The 17016-nt window shown below is 67.1% G+C and overlaps 9 protein-coding genes across 9 annotated transcripts; 5 read left to right on the forward strand and 4 right to left on the reverse strand.

Moving 5' to 3' along the window:
• Window positions 1-5: 5 nt before the first annotated feature.
• RHOBADRAFT_51850 (uncharacterized protein) lies at window positions 6-1731 on the forward strand (the record flags this gene model as incomplete). The annotated part of the gene is made up of 5 exons (XM_018416047.1): window positions 6-62; window positions 109-570; window positions 666-934; window positions 1065-1305; window positions 1391-1731. The coding sequence occupies 5 exons, from the start codon at window positions 6-8 to the stop codon at window positions 1436-1438; spliced, it is 1077 nt and encodes a 358-aa protein (XP_018272914.1). The 3' UTR covers window positions 1439-1731.
• A 354-nt stretch (window positions 1732-2085) lies between these two features.
• On the forward strand, window positions 2086-2665 carry RHOBADRAFT_64605 (uncharacterized protein). Its single transcript, XM_018418525.1, has 2 exons — window positions 2086-2173; window positions 2271-2665. Exons 1-2 carry the CDS (start codon window positions 2104-2106, stop codon window positions 2486-2488), a joined length of 288 nt encoding a protein of 95 aa, XP_018272915.1. The 5' UTR covers window positions 2086-2103; the 3' UTR covers window positions 2489-2665.
• Window positions 2666-7457: 4792 nt separating this feature from the next.
• RHOBADRAFT_6782 (uncharacterized protein) lies at window positions 7458-8057 on the reverse strand (the record flags this gene model as incomplete). The annotated part of the gene is made up of 2 exons (XM_018419173.1): window positions 7458-7928; window positions 8019-8057. Coding segments are annotated over 2 exons (510 nt in total), but the record flags the coding sequence as incomplete, so codon positions are not given.
• A 367-nt stretch (window positions 8058-8424) lies between these two features.
• On the forward strand, window positions 8425-9818 carry RHOBADRAFT_51853 (uncharacterized protein; the record flags this gene model as incomplete). Its single annotated transcript, XM_018416048.1, has 4 exons — window positions 8425-8579; window positions 8640-8941; window positions 9023-9172; window positions 9245-9818. The coding sequence occupies 4 exons, from the start codon at window positions 8425-8427 to the stop codon at window positions 9760-9762; spliced, it is 1125 nt and encodes a 374-aa protein (XP_018272917.1). The 3' UTR covers window positions 9763-9818.
• A 410-nt stretch (window positions 9819-10228) lies between these two features.
• RHOBADRAFT_42082 (uncharacterized protein) lies at window positions 10229-11387 on the reverse strand (the record flags this gene model as incomplete). The annotated part of the gene is made up of 5 exons (XM_018414003.1): window positions 10229-10244; window positions 10325-10389; window positions 10469-10729; window positions 10821-10915; window positions 10988-11387. The coding sequence occupies 5 exons, from the start codon at window positions 11385-11387 to the stop codon at window positions 10229-10231; spliced, it is 837 nt and encodes a 278-aa protein (XP_018272918.1).
• Window positions 11388-11492: 105 nt separating this feature from the next.
• RHOBADRAFT_51855 (uncharacterized protein) lies at window positions 11493-12244 on the forward strand (the record flags this gene model as incomplete). The annotated part of the gene is made up of 5 exons (XM_018416049.1): window positions 11493-11499; window positions 11551-11596; window positions 11668-11920; window positions 11992-12035; window positions 12099-12244. Coding segments are annotated over 5 exons (495 nt in total), but the record flags the coding sequence as incomplete, so codon positions are not given.
• A 5-nt stretch (window positions 12245-12249) lies between these two features.
• Window positions 12250-13899, reverse strand: RHOBADRAFT_51856 (uncharacterized protein; the record flags this gene model as incomplete). Its single annotated transcript, XM_018416050.1, has 7 exons — window positions 13804-13899; window positions 13656-13735; window positions 13508-13571; window positions 13330-13445; window positions 12774-13259; window positions 12565-12672; window positions 12250-12483 (listed from the first exon to the last, which is right to left on the reverse strand). Exons 3-7 carry the CDS (start codon window positions 13557-13559, stop codon window positions 12250-12252), a joined length of 996 nt encoding a protein of 331 aa, XP_018272920.1. The 5' UTR covers window positions 13560-13571; window positions 13656-13735; window positions 13804-13899.
• Window positions 13900-13966: 67 nt separating this feature from the next.
• RHOBADRAFT_66092 (uncharacterized protein) lies at window positions 13967-15341 on the forward strand. Its single transcript, XM_018418863.1, has 8 exons — window positions 13967-13976; window positions 14039-14058; window positions 14147-14170; window positions 14325-14434; window positions 14506-14593; window positions 14669-14741; window positions 14827-14886; window positions 15027-15341. Exons 1-8 carry the CDS (start codon window positions 13974-13976, stop codon window positions 15117-15119), a joined length of 471 nt encoding a protein of 156 aa, XP_018272921.1. The 5' UTR covers window positions 13967-13973; the 3' UTR covers window positions 15120-15341.
• A 51-nt stretch (window positions 15342-15392) lies between these two features.
• RHOBADRAFT_49359 (uncharacterized protein) lies at window positions 15393-16928 on the reverse strand. Its single transcript, XM_018415240.1, has 5 exons — window positions 16886-16928; window positions 16733-16792; window positions 16563-16627; window positions 16071-16492; window positions 15393-15993 (listed from the first exon to the last, which is right to left on the reverse strand). Exons 1-5 carry the CDS (start codon window positions 16901-16903, stop codon window positions 15617-15619), a joined length of 942 nt encoding a protein of 313 aa, XP_018272922.1. The 5' UTR covers window positions 16904-16928; the 3' UTR covers window positions 15393-15616.
• Window positions 16929-17016: the final 88 nt, after the last annotated feature.

A 17016-nucleotide genomic window follows, 5' to 3' on the forward strand; every position in this document is an offset into this window, starting at 1 on the left:
TCTTTATGGTCAGTAAACGTATCGGCAAGTCGACCCTGTCAACACCTCTTCAACACGAGCCTGTACGCCAAAAAGGACGTGCCCCGACCCGAGCACGACCGGCCCCAGACGGTCGCCATCGAGAGCATCACGGCCGACATCGAGGAGAACGGCGTCCGCCTGCGCCTCACCGTCGTCGACACGCCCGGCTACGGCGACTTTATCAACAACTCGGACGGCTGGAAGCCCATCCTCGACAACATCGAGGCCCGCTTCGACTCGTACCTCGAGCAGGAGAACCGCGTAAACCGCAACAAGACGGTCGACAACCGCATCCACGCCTGCCTGTACTTTATCGAGCCCACCGGCCACTCGCTCAAGCCCGTCGACCTCGAGTTCATGCGCCGCCTCCACACGCGCGTCAACCTCATCCCCGTCATCGCAAAGGCCGACACCTTGACCGACGACGAGGTCGCCCAGTTCAAGGCCCGCATCCTCAGCGACCTCGCCCACCACCGCATCGACATCTACCAGGCCCCGCAGTACGACCAGGAGGACGAGGAGACGCTCGCAGAGAACGAGGAGATTGTCGTGCGTCCTCGCTCCCTCTCCCTCTCTCTCCTTCGTCGTCGTCGTCGGTCGTCGTCGTTGTCGAGCGTGCCCTGACTCGTCCGCCCTCGCCGCAGCGCAAGATCCCGTTCGCCGTCGTCGGGTCCGACACGGTCGTCGCCACGTCCGACGGGCGCCAGGCCCGTGGGCGCGCCTACCCGTGGGGCACGATCGAGGTCGACAACGAGGACCACTGCGACTTTGTCAAGCTGCGCCAGATGCTCGTCCGCACCCACATGGAGGAGCTCAAGGAGCACACCAACGACGTACTCTACGAGCAGTACCGCGCAGAGAAGCTGCTCGCCATGGGCGTCGCACAGGACCACTCGGTCTTCAAGGAGGTCAAGTGCGTCGCTGCGTGTCCCTCTTCTTCCTCGTCTCGAGGCGCCCTCCCTGACTCTCTCTCTCTTCCACCTCCCTCTCCTTCTTTCCCCGACCCTCTCTCGCCTCTCTTCCCTCGCCACACCCTCACGCAGCCCTGCCGCCAAGATGGCCGAGGAGCGCGCCTTGCACGAGTCCAAGCTGGCCAAGATGGAGCTCGAGATGAAGATGGTGTTCCAGCAGAAGGTCAACGAGAAGGAGGCCAAGCTTAAGCAGAGCGAGGAGGAGCTGTACGCGCGCCACCGCGAGATGAAGGAGGCGCTCGAGAAGCAGCGCGTCGAGCTCGAGGACAAGAAGCGCCGGATCGAGCAGGGTCGACCGCTTACGCCCGAGAAGGTGCGCCTCAGTTCCTCTTCTCCTCCTTCCCCTCTTCTTCTCGACGCTCGCGAGCACTCCCTGACGTCCTCACTCACTCCCGCAGCAGCAGCAGCAGCAGTCGACGAAGAAGAAGGGCTTCTTGCGGGCGTGAACGTCGACGACCGCCGTCGCCCTTCTTCCCTCTCGCACCTCGCCCTGTCCGCCCCGGTCCGCCTTGCACGACCTTCACGACCTTCTTCTCGACTGTCTACGTCCCTCTCGCCGACCCAGATACCTCGCCGTCTCCTCCTCGCACGCCCTGTCCCTTCCTTCCGACCCCTCGCAGCCTCTCACCCTCGTCGATTCCCCCTCCCTCGTCCTCCTCAGTTGTCCCACTCTCTCTCCCCTCCTTCCCTTTCTCGCTCTCACTCGATGCAGTACCATACCACCCCCTTTCGAGGACGCAGAGACCGGGTTCGAGGTGAGAGAGCGACGAGAGCTGGACTTGGTGCGGCTCAGCCTCGGTTCGGCGGCCTGTGGCTCTGCCGCGCCGGTGCCTTTGAGCCATCTGGACGAACCGCGAGCGTCCTTGTGAGCAAAGAAGCGACGAGCGCAAAGTGAGGCGGTCACTCTCCGCCGCGGCCACCAGCCAAAGTCCTTCCGCCCTCCCCTCTCCCTCAAGCCCACGAGCAGGGCTGCGAGCGAGCCTGCCGACTACTGCACTCTCAGTGTACACGCAGAGCGGCCGCACACGCACCACCGTCGCCCACACTCTCCACCGTCGCCTCATCACCTCCCTCCTCGTCCGACCCCTCGTCCTCGACCACGACTGCAGCCATGGACGCGTCGCTGCGCCTCATGATCGTGTTCCTCGCGTTGTTCCTCGGCGCGTTCATCGTTTACATCCGTGCGTCCCCGCCTCGCTCCCTCGCTCCCCTCGTCCTCCCCCTCCCCCTCATCTCCTCCTCGCACTCGCTGACTCGGCCCCTCTCGCCCGCTCGCAGTCCTGTCGACCTGCCTCGGCCCTCCCCTCATCCGCTGGGCGCGCTCTCTCCTCGCGGCCCACCACGCCGCGTCGCAGGGCTCGACCTGGGATGGCGGCGCCGGCGGCGGGTACCGGAGCTTGCGGCGCAGGGGCGCCGGCATGGGCGGGCTCGATCAGGGGAGGGGCGGCGTCGAAGGGTACGAGATGGCGAGCCTGGGAGCGGAGGAGGACGAGTGAGCGAGGACGGCGAGCGTGAGCGGGTGGGTGCAGCGAGCGGGACGGCGGCCGCGCCGGCCGGTCGTCGAGCAGCGTGCGCCGGGATACGGGGCCCGACGCTCGCCGCCAGAGCAGCAGCAGCTTTTGCGCGCCCTCGCGTTCGGCGACCGCCCCTTCCTGCCGCGGTCGACGCGCGACAAGCCCGTCCCGCCCTATCCTCGCCGCCGACGCACGGGCGCCTTGGTCGACTCGCCCGCCCGGACGCCCTAGCGCCTTCCACGTCGCCATGCCCTCCTTCATGTCGAGCTTCACGACGAGCGCTCGTCGTTCAGCGGCGCTCCTGTCGCAGGCGGCGCGCTCGAGGTTCGGCATGCGCAGCTGGACGAGCTCGGCGCGGTGCGCAAGGTCGGGTCGTGGAGCACGGCGGCCTGAGGTGGAGCAGGGGGCAGCGGCGGTCGATTGACGTCGAGCGAGGTCCGAGCAAGGTGCGTCCTCGTCTTCCCTACTCGCCTGCGTCGCGCGCACGGACCTGACCCTTTCGCTCCTCGACGACCCACAGGACCTCCTCCTCGTCGGTCGTCCATCTCGTCCCTTTCGAGACACGTCGCGACAGCTCAGTTGAGCGATGAGCGGGCGCAGGAACCGTGGTAGCGTTCGCTCTGCAATGACTTGACCCTCGGCTTCCTCCTGTCACGCCGAGCTCGGGCGACCACAGCTGTCGCAAGCTCTGCGAGGTGTCTCGCTGCGTGAAAGACGAGTCGAGAGTACGAGCTCGAGAGTACGAGCGACGCGTCGGGCCCGCCAAGTGCGGCGTGCGAGTCCGAGAGCAACGATTGCCTGCTCGACCTCTTTCGCGCCGAAAGTCGTACGGCCGGTCACTCGAGCGGGTCTCGTCTCTGAGTGGATCGTCGAGCGGACGTCTGTAAAGGTCGAGCGAGCGCCTTTCGAGTCGAAAAAGTGCAGTGCTGCGAGCTCGAAAGCGTCCTCTTCCTCCTCGAACCTCGTCTCGCGGCGAATGTCATGCGGGCGGCTTCTCGACACCGGCGTTCAGACGGGTCGGATCTCTCTCACAGCTCGCTACGGCACGTTCGAGAGCGTTCTTAGCTCCGACAAAGACATGCTGCTGGCCGTGCAACGACGACGAGCTCTCCTCGCCCGCCTTCTCGGCGCACAGTGTCGCATGCAGCAGGGGCGCGGGCTTGCGGCGGGTGTCCAGGCCCGGTGGCTTGTCGAAGAATAGTCTGCGATACCGCGCACGGTCGCAGATGACGGCGGGCGGCGCAGAAGCCGCGAGGACGCGAGTCGACGCGGCGCGCGCGCTCTCGTCGTCTCGCTTTGGCTCGCTCTCTCGCCTCGTCTCGCCGCACTGAGGGCTCGCCTCTTGGCTCAGGCATGCAGTGGAAATAGCTCGAGACGCTGGTGACCTCCCCGAGCCGAGGCGCGCCGTGAGACGAGGAGGAGGATGGTGAAAGCGGGCGACCAAGTGCGTGCGGCGTGCGTCAACAAAGTAGGCCTTTCCTTTGTCGAACGCGCCCGGGTCGTCGGCTTCCTCTCAACCATCGGAGCGCGACCATGCCGGTTTCGGGGTGGGTGCCCCTGTCGCTTAGGCGGTCGTTGCTCTTGATCCCGTCCGCCCCCAGTGTTGCACGACCATGCCGGTCAGGGCTTGGGAAACCTTGGCTTAGGCGGTGCGTGCGGCAGGACACTCCCTTTTGCTCTGTTTCTTTTTGGCTCGAGCGCTGCTCCTGGCTGCCCTTGTGGAGCGCGCTCGCTCGTTCCGACCGTCGCTTCGGCTCTGCTCGACTGCTCTCTCGCTCGACGTCGTGCGAGAGCCTCGCTAGAGAGCCTTCTCGCAAGGAATGATAGGTTCACGAGTGCGAGGCGTGCAGAGAGACGAGCTCAGAGGCGACTCTCCTCCGCACCCGCCTTCTCAAGTCGAACGTCGTCCGGACGGACCTCAGAGGAAGCCCTGCGTCCTCTCGCACAGTGTCTGCTGTTCCTCGCCTCTCGCGCAAGAGGTACCGAGAGCCGAGGTCCTCGCACCGCAACTCGAGGTCCGAGCGGCTCTCGCTCGTCGACAGACTCGGCTCGGCTCACTCTCGCTCTCGCTCTCTGTGACGGACGTCGATGACAAGGAAGGCACGGGTAGACTGCAAGCAGGGGTACGACAAATCGCAGTGGCACGAAGAGAGACAGGAGGGGGAGAGCGAGAGAGAGAAAACGACGAGGGACAGACTATCAGAAGCGGGCTCGACCTCCTCCTCCTCCTCCTCCTCATCGCGCACGACGCCCGCGCTCGACGCCGCCTCAGCGCGAGACGCCAACGGAGATGTCCCCCTGCGTCTCCAACGCGTCGAGGTACTGAGATACCTCCTCGTCGCTCCAGTCGGCGGGCCACGCGCCGGGAGCGCGCACCTTGAGCGACTCCTGCGTCTCGCTCTCCTCGACGTCGTGCGAGTCGAGGGTGAGGCCCGAGAGCTCGTCGAGGAGGGGTGCGGGAGGAGGAGGAGCGGTGGCGGTCGACGTGGCGGCGGCGGCGGTCGGCGTGGCGGCGGCGGCAGTCGGCGTGGCGGCGGCGGCAGTCGGCGTGGTGGCGGGCACAGTGAGCTGCGAGGGCTGGGGAGCCTGCGACGGCTCAAGCTGCGAGTCGGTGCGCAGCGACCAGTCCGACTCGACGTCTGCGTGCGCATCAAGCTGTCAGTTGAGGGCGACGATGCCAAAGGAGAAGAGAAAGAGAGACGCACCGTCGCGGTACACGGCGGTGCCGGTCGAGCCCGACGAGCTCGCGCCGCCCTGGCTCTCCTCGAACGTCGACGCGCCGCCGATCTCGCCGCTGCTGTCGCCGACGGACGACATGCTCGCGTCGTACGACTCGGTGTTGTCCTGGCCGAACGCGGCCTGGTGCCGGTCGTCGTCGCCTGCGACTGCCGCCGTCGAGCCGACCGAGATGTCGCCGAGCGACGAGCTCGTCGAGTCCCAGCGAGAAATCGGCTCGGCGTCACGGACAGGCGACGGGGTGTCGGGCGAGGTCGACAGGTCGGGGCAGAGCGTGCTGCGGTGCGCCGTGCTCGGCGTCTTGCGGGCAGGCGGGCCCAACACGACGAGGTCCGAGTCGCGGCTCATGTCGCGGCTCGAGTCCGAGTCGTCGATGACGATCGTCTCGACGCCCGACGACGACCGGCTCGGCAGGACGTTGCGGCGCAGGAGAGCCGCAGCCACGCCCGAGCCCCCTCCCGCTCCGCCCTCCTCTCCGCCGCGCTCGCCGCGCTCGCCGCCCTGCCCAACCGTCTGCGCACCATCGTGGCCGCCGATGCGGCTGCTACGGCCCGCCGCCGCCTCGCGCTCGAGCTCGGCGACCCGGGCGACGAGGACGGCCTCGCGGCGCTCGTGCGCGTCGACCTGGGCGACGTGGACGGCCTCGCGGCCCTCGAGCTCAGCGATGCGCTCGGTGGGGGCGGCGAGCTCCTTGCCCTGGCGCATGTAGTCGTGCATGAGCCCGTGGACCCAGGCCGGCGTGTCGGTCGGACCGCCGACGACGGCGGGCGCAGTCGAGCGGGTTCTGCCGATGGGCATGGCCGACGTCGACGGGTGCGGCGGCTCGGCGAGGATGGGCGCACTCGGCGTGTCGAACAGGTCCTGGGTCCCCGACTCGTCGACGCCCTCGGTCTCCTTGCCCTCGACGTGCGACTCCTCGTCGGCGGCGGCCGAGAAGAGGCCCGAGGGCTCCTCGCGACGACGGCGCGAGCGCGTGCGGTGCGGCTTGTTGGTGCTCGCGGTGCTGCTGCTCGACGTGGTACCGGGCGACGGGGCCCGGAGCGCAGGCTCGGCGGCCGAGGTCGGTTGCAGACCGGCGCGCTTGGTCGGGAGCGCGGGCGTGGCGTGTCGTTGTCGGACGCGAGGCCCGGCGGCGACGAGATGGTGCCCGTCTGGGGCGTCGAGGACGCGGGCGTGGACGAGGTGGCGGCGGCGGAGCTCGTCGCGAGCGCGGACGTTGGGCGGCTGGGGCGAGTCGGAGCGCTTGAGGTGACAGGGCGCGCGCTCTGCTGGCGCTGAGCGTGGTGCGGGTGCTCCGACTTGACGCCGGACTTGGTCTTTTTATCCTTGACGTCGGACATGTTGTTCTGCAGGGTCCAGAGAGGTCAGTTCGCTGTTCTGCTGGACCGAGAAGGGCCGAGGATGGCGCAGGAGGGTTTGACGAGAGAGGGCGAGCCAGACGCACCTTGCTGGAGCGGCAAACGGGTCGAGAGCGGGACGGAGGTGGTTGAACTGGCTGCCGAGCAGTCGCGAGCGAGGCTCAGGAGGTTGTTGAAGCGAGAGGGGTCGTGCTCGGACGCGGGGCTGATGACGAGGAGGGGCGACGAGGAGGGGGTGCGGGCGGTGGTAGGGGCGTGAGGAGGGTGCTCTGGAGGGTCGAGAGGGCCGACTGGGCAGGGCGGGCTTGCTCGCGGCGAGAGCGAGTGCGCGAAGTGAGAGGTAGGAGGACAAGAAGGGACGCGAGGAGGGCACGCGCATCTCTCGCTCGCCTCTCGCCAACTGGCGCAGCTTGCAGGGCCGCGCAAAGGCAGCAGACTCGCTCGCGGACTACTACGAAGCTCACGCAGGCCAGTCTCGGACCAGTGAAAGCTGTAGCGGTCGACTCGCCGCGTAGAGATGCCGTCGCTCTCTCGAAACTCGCCTCTCTCGTCGCCGAGCGAGCACGAGACCTGCATGCGATACTGCTGCTTGCGAGACTATCAAGGAGAGGGACTACCGGAAGAGGGCCGAGAGAGAGGGACGGCCCGACGAGGCGTGCAGTGTCCGGAGCGAGTCGAGGACAGGCGACCGGCTGTACGACGCAGAGCTGCGGGGCGGGCGAGAGGCCTGAGTCAGTCTCGCGAGGGGAGCAACGGGCACGCCATCGTGCGACGCTGCGACACGACGCGGCTGAACCGACGAGTCGAGGCGAGAGAAGCCGGACACACCCCTGACCCGCAAAGCCCGCCGCCGCGCCCGTCGAGTAGACCCTGCGCTCGATGCGGTTGAGCTTCTTGGCCGTCTTGGCGTTGGTGCGGTTGCGCTGACCGCGCACGGGGAGGCCCATGGCGTGCTGGCGACCCTTGAGGGTGCCGACCGTGCGGTGGTGGGCGATGTCGGCGCGGCGCGCGCGCTTAAGGTCCTCCTCGAGGACGAGGTTCGGGAGCGGGTCGGCGTTGAGAGGAGGAGGGTCGCGGGCGAGGAGGTCGGTCGAGGACGAGGACGAAGAGGACGAGGCGGCTGCGGAAGAGGACGAGGACGAGAGGGAGAAGGGGAGGAGCGGGGTGGAAGGGCGAGGGGCAGCGGCGGGTGCCGAGAGGAGGGCCGAGAGGGCGTTGAGCTGGGGCTCGCTGAGGTCCTGGACGCGCATCTGGTCGTGAAACTGGAGGCGTGCCATGATGCGGGCCGACGTGTGGTGGTTGACGCCGTAGAACGCCAAGAGCGCGATCTGCAGGGGATGCGAGGGTCAGCCGGTGCTCGGAAGGTGGCTCGACGAGGCTGCACGAGCAGAATGCGGCGCATCGAGGCGAGGGCTGACCTTGACGAGCTTGCGGTCGGGGAGGGTCGCGCCGAGGAGGTTGACCACTGCGAGAGCGTGTCGGGTGAGCCTTGTGAGTTTCGTTGGGGCTCGAGAGACATGTGCTCACTGGCTTGAGCGAGGGGCTGGCGGTCCTGGTGGTGTGGGTGACGAGGATTCGTGAAGAGGAGATGAGGACGCGAGCTGATGGGGAAGTAGGCGGCGTCAGTCGACCGCTCTGCGTGCGTTCGAGGGGCCAGAGAGTGGACTGACAGTCTGCGCTGAACGTAAGGCTGGCAGGGCTAGCCCTAGGTGCGCAGTGGATGCGAGACGGTCGGGACCAAGCCGGCCTCTCGTCCTCGAGCTCGCCCTCGCCTCCTCGTCCCTGCTCTCCACCTCGCTCTCTCCTGGAGCCGCACTTGCTGCCATGAGCTCTCGATCAGCATCTCCCGAACCTGCCGCCGCCGCCGGCGACAGCGCCAACCCGAGCCCGCAAGACCTCGCCCAGCTCCGCAACCTCCTCCGCGAGGTCAAGTCGGGCGTCGCAGCCGTAAAGGACTCGGCAGACACCTGGAAGCACCGGTCCGTCCCTCTTCCTCTCTCTCTCTCGCTCTGAGCCACTGACGAGCGCGCCGCACACAGCCTCGCGTCGACCACCGACCTCAGCTACCCCTCGGGCATCTCGCTCCTATCGCTCAAGAACCACCTCCTCGTGTCGTACCTCCAGCACCTCGTCGCCCTCTTCTCGCTCAAGCTCAACGGCCGGTCCCTTACCGACACGGACGGGCCCGCCACCGTCGTCCACCAGCTCGTCAAGCTGCGCGTCGTCCTCGAGAAGATTGCCCCGCTCGAGCAGAAGCTCAAGTACCAGGTCGAGAAGCTCGTCCGCAAGGCCGACCAGTACGACGAGGAGGGCGCGCAGAACGAGGAGGACGTGCTCAACGGTGCGTCTCGTCACTCCCCTCTCCCTCTCTCCCCTTCGCCGGTTCTCGCGACTGACCCTGTCGCCCTCGTCCGCCTCGCAGACCCGCTTGCGTTCCGCCCGAACCCGTCCAACCTCGTGCTCGACCGCACCCAGTCCGAGGAGGAGGACGACCTCGAGGCCGAGGAGCGCGCAGGCGTGTACCGTCCGCCCCGAGTCGCCGCCATGCCTTACATCGAGGGGCCCGCAAAGGGTGCGCCCACCTTTCCTCTCTCTGTATCGCTCCGCAAGCCTCGTCATGCTCACGCTTTCTCCTCGTGCGCAGGCAAGCGCTCGAAGCGCGACCGCGACCCGGGCTCGCACCTCATCTCGGACATGTCGACCTCGATGTCGTCGTCGACGCCCTACGCCGAGGCGACCTCGGGCCTGTCGGTCTCGTACGACCCCTCGCTCCAGTCGGGCACGGCGCGCCACCTCAAGAAGCTCGAGGAGTACGAGATGGACCACTTTACGCGCAAGCACATGTCGAAGAAGGAGGGCCGCGCACGCCGTGCCCAGGAGGCCGAGGTCGCGTTCGGCGGGCTCGGTGCCGGCGCAGGCGGCAAGCGACGCCTCGGCGGGTTCGGCGCCGAGTTCGACGACATCCTCGGCGACGACCGCGGCGAGAAGCGGCGCGAGAAGGCGTACGAGTCGATGCGCGGCATGAAGCGCGCAAAGGTCGCGCCCCAGGAGCGCGATCTTGACTCGAGGGGCACGAGCGGTGTCGGCGCGGCGGCGGGCGAGGGTGGGCCGAGGAAGAGGACCAAGTTCGACAAGGCGGTCAAGAGGGCCAACCGCAAGTGAGCGGGCGAGGTTCCCTTTGTACTGTCGCGTGCAACCTGTCCTGCGCTGCGAACATCTTCCTCTGGCTCGACTGAGAGACCGGCGAGCCTGTCTTTGCCTTGCGGGCTGCACCGCTGCGCGCACTCGATGCCTCTTCGTGCGCCGCGCTTTCTCGCCTGTCGCTTGCCCTCTGCGCGTCGCAGCGCATCTAAGGCTTGGCATCGAAGTGCAAGGCGACGGAATGAAGCTTTGCGTGTTCTGCGAGAGGCATGTGGGCGAGCTGGAGCCGTTCTCTCGAGGAAGGCCGACTCGAGAAGGTCGCGAAGCGAGCTTGCGAGCGCTCTCGAGAGGACCGGCGACGTCGAACTGCGATCCATGACACGACTCGAGTGGGCGCACGCGACGACACGGTGCGCGCGCCACTCTCGACGTTCCTCGCGCTCGAAGGGAGAAGAAGAGGATGCGGTATGAAATACAGGCTCGGTGTCTACTCGTCCATGAGCCTGCGAGAGGGAGAGAAGCGTCAGACAGTGTACGGCGAGCAGGAAAGAGAGAGGGAGAGAGAGAAAGGGAGAGGACGTACACCTTCTTGGCGTCCTCGAAGATGCGGTCGACCTCGGCCGTCTTCTTCTTGGTCGCCTCGTCGAGCTGCATGGCGGGCCGAGGGTCCGTCAGGGCTCGTCGTCCTCCTCGGTCGCTCAAGGAAAGAGAGACGAGCGAGACGCACCTTCTTGCCCTCTGTGCGCGCCTCGTCCTTGCCGACAATCTTTGCGTCCTGGTCGCGCTTGATCTCCTTCTGGCCGTCGATGCGGACCTGGCGAACGGCGATGCGCGCCTTCTCGCACAGGTTCTGCGCGTCGCGCACGAGCGACTGACGCTTGTCCCAGTCGGCGCGCGGGACCGGGACGCGCAGCGAGGTGGCACCGGCGGGTTGGGGCGCCAGGTTGAGCGGCGAGGCGTAGATGGCGGCCGTGACGGGTTTGACGCCCTGTGCGAGGGGGTGAGGAGTCAGGGCGAGAGCTCGTGGACGGAACGAGGAGAGAGAGAGGGCACGCAACGGCTTCTTCGTAGCAGGAGACGAGGAGGTCCTTGCCGTCCTTGACGGTGACGGTCGCGAACTCGTTGAGCGGGCGCTTGCCCTCGGGGGTCTCGACGCGCACGTTGTCGAGGAGAGCTGTGGGCGAGGAACGAACGCGAGTCAGGCTCGTGGCGCTCTCGAGACGGTGGGAAACGAGTGAGGGCGCACCGGGCGAGACGCGACCGACGCGGCCGACGACCTGCTTGAGGGCGACGCGGAGGCGGTCGACGGCGGCGTCCATGTGGTCCTCGATCTGCTTGAGCTCGAACTGTTCGCCGGGGAGCTGGGTGTCGAGGAGCTCTTGCTCGGTGACCATGTGGCCCTTGCCGTGCTTCTTGCCCTTGCCCTTGCTCGGCGGGGTCGAGTCGTAGTCCGGGTCGTCGGGCTTCTTGGCCTTGGTCTTCTTGGTGCGCACGAGGCCGAGGTGGTGGGAGCTCGAGGTCGGGCTGATGAGGAGGAGGGGGGATCGGGAGGACGAGGGTAGGAGGGCGGCGAGCGGGGCTGGACGCGCAGAAGTGGCGCAGCGCAGTGCTGGCCTGAGAGCACAGTGGACAGAGCGCAGGCTCATGGTAGCAGGTGCGGTGCTGGAGCAGAGGCGAGCTTCGTTCGTCTCGCTCGTCCTCATCGCCTCGTCGTCTCTCTTGCCGGACCTGCACCACCACAGCCTCGCACAATGGTCAGTCTGCCTCGCCCACCTGCACAAGGCACTCACTGACTCTCTACACGAGCAGCCTCGCCCTCACCCGCTGTCGACGCTCCGCCTCAAGGTCTCCAAGAGTGAGTCCAGCTCCACCTCGCCCTGCGCCGTCGTCCTCTACACCCGAGTGCTGACCTCTGCACCCGCACAGCCACCCTCATTCTCCCCGTCACGCCCACGACCACCCTCTCGGACCTGCGCGCCCTCGCCCTCACCGCCCTCGCCTCGACCGCATCGTCCGCGTCCGACGACGACCCCGACCTCGCCTCGTCGGCCCTCCCGACCGCCGCAGACGACCTCGCCCTGTGGCGCCTCGACGCACCACACCGCGACGCCGACGGCAACGAGACGGACAAGTGGGTCGAGCTCCGCGACGAGAGCAGCGGAGCGGCAAAGTGGGGCGTGTGCGTCCCGTCTCTCTCTCTCCCTCCCTCAGATTCTCTGCGCACACCCTGACCAGATACTCGGCCTGCAGGAGCGAGGGCGAGGAGCTCGGCGTGAGCTTCAAAGATGCCGACGGTGCGTCTCCTCGCTCTCTCCTTCCTCGCGACCTTGCCCGCTCACGCTTGCCCTCTCTCGCAGGCTCTTTCCCCGAGCCGACCGTCGTCCGCCCCGTCGACGACGAAGAGCTCGAGTAGTTGTCCTCTCCCCCTCCTCTCTCCTCCTCGGGCTCGTACCGAGGTCGAGTTCCGGATACCCGGCTTTGCAACGCGATACCCTTGTCCAGCACCAGCTACGTCTCGCACAGCCGTACCGCTCGGTCCCTCGCCTCGTGCCACGCTGTCCCTCGCTCCTCCCGTCGCACGAGAGCGTCCGAGAAAGCGTCGTGCTCGGCCGGCGAGAGGGCCCGCCAGTTGGGCGAGGGCCGGTCGGGCGTCGCGAACGGGTCGTCAAAGTCCTGCACTTGGAGTGGCGGGATCGGGCGCGGTACGGGCGTGTCGTGGGCGGTCGAGGAAGGTGGCTGCTGCTGCGGGCGAGAGCAGAGTGTCAGTTCGCGAGGCGCGAGAGAGGGACCGAGCGAGACAGAGAGAGACAGAGCGCAACGCACCTGCTCATGAGGGTACGGCCCGAACCGCAAGCCCTTGCAGCGCTCGATGACAGGATTGCTGCCCGCCTCGAGGAGGACAGCGCACCGAGTCGAGTCGTGCATGCGGAACTGCGGTGGGCGAGGGCGCACGCGCAAGGAGGAAGGGGGAGGCACGAGTCAGAGACCGTTCGGGAGGGCGAGAGGAGGTAGAAAGGAAAGAGAGAGCGCACCTGATGTACCGCGAGCGCAACCACGCAGCCCTCGCACCCCTGCACGAGCGCGCTCCCTCCTCCTCGTCCCCCTCGAGCGCCGCCGCCGTCCGGCAAGAGCACGACACACTCGCGCAGGTCCGTCAAGTACAGGGCACTGAACGGATCGACGTCCCGCAGGTCGACGAGACAGCGCGTGAGGGCGGTGAGGGCGAGAGCGCCGCCGGACGAGGGCGAGGCAGGGGACGAGGGGTCGGTGCGCGAGAGGGACGCCGAGGTGAGGTGTGCGTCGGTGCGCGAGGCGAGCGTCAAGGCAGTTGAAGGGACGGGCGAGGTTGTCGGGCGCGGCATCGGAGCTGGACGAGCGAGAGGACGGGCGACGGCCGGACGAGAGGTGGACGAGGTCGGTGCGCCGGGTGCCGGCGCTGCGCGCTTGAAGCTGAACTTGCTCTTGGGCGCAGCCGCAGCTTTCGACGTCGCGATAGCGTCTTGTACGACCTTGAGGTCCTGCGCGAGGTGCACAGCGCGGCGTCAGTCGAGAGGACGAGAGGGAGGAGAGGAGGGAGAGGGGACGCACCCGCTCGCAGCGGCGCAGCTCATACGGCGGCAGGTCTGCCGCACGGGTCGTGAGCTCTTTCGAGAGGTCTTGAAGGGTGGCGGCGGACGAGGCGACGTCTTGCGACTCCTGCAGTGCTGGGAAGGGCGGTTCGTCAGGGTTGCTCGGCGAGAATAGGTGGCCCAAGGCGGGAACGCACCTCGCAGCTGAGCGCTCCATCGCTCGACAAAGACCAACGGTGACTCTTCCATGGCGGTAGAGCTCTGCAGAATGGCGGGATGTGCGTCAGGCATCGGCGCGAGCGAAACGAACGCGGGCGATAGGTGGAGAGGAAGGCAGCGGCTCACCTAGATGAGGTATGGGTCGGACGGACAGATGTATTGACCCTAGCTGATCGTCTTGACGAAGAGCACACGTCGAAGGAGGGCTGTGGGCGTGCGGGAAGGTGGTCAGTGCGGGGGGCGGACGAGAGGAGGAGAGGAGGGAGGAACGCACCCGCTCGACGAGGCTCGGGTCGCAGGAGGCGGCAAGCGTGGAGGACAGGCAAGCGAGTGCGAGAGCAGTCTAGCCGAGCCAGCGGGTGGAGCGAGCGGTTCGTCTGGCGGTCGACGAGGGCGAGAGGCGGCACCAACCTCTGGCCTCGCTTCCTCCTCACTCCGCTCAGCATGGTGCGTCCCAGCTCCCTGTTCGCACCCTGTTGCCCTACTGACTGTCGCACGCGCACCCACAGTCGACCCACCGCGAGGCCAAGTGAGCCCTCGCGCTCTCGCTCCACTCCGATTCGACCAGGTTGCTGACCCTCGCTCGCCCCGCCGTGCCCGCCCGTGCCGCCCACCAGGTTCCCGACCAAGGACTATGTCGAGTGCGCCCACTCTCACTTCCTCTCGACGCGTCGTCGCCGATCAGGAGCTGACCTCGTCCCTCCTCCCCCTCCTCCATCTCCCCCCGCTCTCGCCTCACCTCACCGCCCTCGCCGTGCACCACCCGCCCCGCCATGCTCTCTCGCAACCTCGCAGGCCCACCCCGATGCCGGCGTCGGTCCCGCACGTCGACGAGCTCGGCGTGACCTCTGCCCCGCTCAAGTCGGCCTCGTTCTTCATCGGCGAGTACTGCAAGCCCTACAACGGTGCGCCCCCCCCTCTTGTCCTCCTGCGCCTTCTCCGTCGACTGGCCACTGACTCGGTCCCGCACCCGCAGAGGACTTTATGCTGTGCAAGGCCGAGAGTCGGGATCCGGCGCACTGCCTCGCTGAGGGCCGGAAAGTCACGCGCTGTGCGCAGGACCTGTGCGTCCCTCTCCCTCCTCTCGAGCCCGTCCTTGATGCCCCGGGCGACACGCACTGACCCACCTTTGCCCGCAGCATCGCCAAGGTCCGCTCGACCTGCCTGAAGGAGTTCGACGCGCACTGGCAGTGCTTGGAGCGGAACAACCAGGTGCGCCGCACTCGTTTCGCGCTTTGGCGACTCTCGTACTCGGTCAGAGAGGAGCTAATGCAGCTCTCCGGTTTGCGTTGCGCAGGAGTTTTACCACTGCCGGAAGGAGGAGCGCGTGTACAACGGCTGCGTGTTCGAGAAGCTGGTCCGTCCCTCTCCCTCCTTGCGTCTCTCTTCGGCCATCCTGAACGCGAAGCTGACCTCTGCCTTCCTTTCTCGTTCGCCTCCCCTCCCCTGGTCGACCTCGTCCACGGCACCTCGCCTCGCCTCGCACGACCCGCCAAGCAGAAGCTGAAGAAGGACATCCCGGGTTCGCCAGAAGGCAAGCCGCAGATCCACGACAAGAAGTGGACCGTGTACGGCGCCATCCAGAAGTAGACAAAACCGCGGCTCCTCCTCCTTGTCGCCGTCTCCCTCCTCGTTCCCGCCTCTCCTCGTCCCCTCTTCCCGATTCTCCTTCCTCTTTCCGGCGCTCTCACAGCCGCCTCTCTTTTGTGTTCCTCGTTGGGTCGGTGGGTTGTACGAGGCGAGCGCGGCGGCGGTAGACGGCGAGGAGGCGAGGAGGGAGCACGAGCCGCGAAATGCAGCGCATTCAGTCGACCTTGGCCTCTCGTGCCAGACTCTCGAGAGCGTGCGAGACAGAGACAGAGAGAAAGGGTATGCAAGAGATTGCGTTACAGCCGCGCTAGATCGGGACAAGGGCAAGTCGTGGTTGGGGAGAGGGACGACCGCTGGCGAGGAGGGGGGGAGGGCAACGTCTACGAGGAGGAGGGAGAAGAATAGATGGCGGTCGAGGGGAGGGGGAAAGGCGAGGACGAGTCGTGGGTCGTGACGAGAGAGAGAGGTGCGGAGAGCCGAGCAGGGACGAAGGACGCTCAGGCCGGGACGACGCTCGCATCCTGGCCCGGGGGCGCGATGCGACCCATGTCGGGGCCCCGCTCGACGCTGACGCTCTTCTTGAGCTTGTCGAGCGCGGCGACCGTCTCGGCCTTGGTCTTGCCGTGCCAGGGCCCGGCGTCCGACAGGGAGCAGCCCTCGGGGCAGTCGCACGCGCCGCCGAGGAACTTGGGGAGGGACGCGGCGGGCACCTGCTTGAGGAGGTCGTCCTTGTAGCCCGAGCCGAGGATGTGGATCTTGGCGACGGTCGCCTCGTCGAGCCAGCCCTTGACGAGCGACCACACGGTCGAGAAGGCCCACGGCGCGTTGATGATGTAGAACTTGCCCATCGACTCGGGGTAGTTGTTCTGCGAGACTGTGGGGTAGCGACGTGCGAGACGTGAGTGCGATATTCGACCCCCGAGAGACACAGAGAGAGAGACGGGGACGCACTGCTCGATGCCTCCTGGACGTAGCCCTTGACCTTCCAGAACTGGCTCAGGCCGACGCCCTTGAGGTCCATGATGGTGCACGACGTCTCGACGACGTGGCCCTGGAGCTCGGAGCAGATCGGGAGGCGGTCGCGCTGGAACTTTTCGTACTCGACGACGAGCGACTGCATCTGGCGCTCCGGGGTCGTCACCTTGTACAGCTCGCCGAGGTCGAGCTTGCCGAGCTGCTCGATGTAGACGGGGCGGCCGTCCTTGTCCGTCTTGTGGTAGAAGCGCGGGTACAGCTTGTCGACGGCGGCCTTCTCCGAGTAGTCGAACGTGTCGTACAGCTCGTCGACGTGGAACGACTGCTTCCACTTCTGGGTGTCGATCCACATGATCTTGGCCTTGGGCACGTCAAACTTGCGCGCGCGGAGGAACCGCCTGTCAAACGAGGGTGCGAGGTGAGCTCCCGAGGTGGAGGGAGCGAGTTGGGAGAGGGAGTGGGACGGACAAGAGCATGGCATCGTCGTGCTTCTCCGGGTCGTAGTAGCCCTCTGCGGCGAGCTCCTGCTTGAACTGTTGCGAGGAGGAGGAGGAGAGGGTCAGTGACGGCGTGAGATGAGGCGCGTCTCGCGATGGGGAGACACGCGTCTCGAGAGAGGAGGGATGGGAGAGACGGACCTGCTGGAGGATGGCCTTGTGCTCCTGGGTGAGGTGGCCCGGGTGGCCTGCCATCGGGTCCTGGGGGAGCGCGCAGCAAGCGAGGGGGGGGGAGAGGGTGAGCACTTGCGACGGTGCGCGGCTGGACTGGGGCGGGAGGGAGGCGGGTGGTACCTTTGCTGCTGCCGACATGGTTGCTGAGCGTGTCCAGGTGGTGGAGAGGGAGAGGCCGGAACAGCTCGTGTGCGTCGTCGTTGTCGTCGTCGTCGTCGGCGGTCGGTCGAATCGGCGACGAAGGTCCTCGA

This window comes from Rhodotorula graminis (assembly GCF_001329695.1).
Source record: "Rhodotorula graminis WP1 unplaced genomic scaffold RHOBAscaffold_3, whole genome shotgun sequence".
Classification (NCBI taxonomy): Eukaryota; Fungi; Basidiomycota; class Microbotryomycetes; order Sporidiobolales; family Sporidiobolaceae; genus Rhodotorula; species Rhodotorula graminis.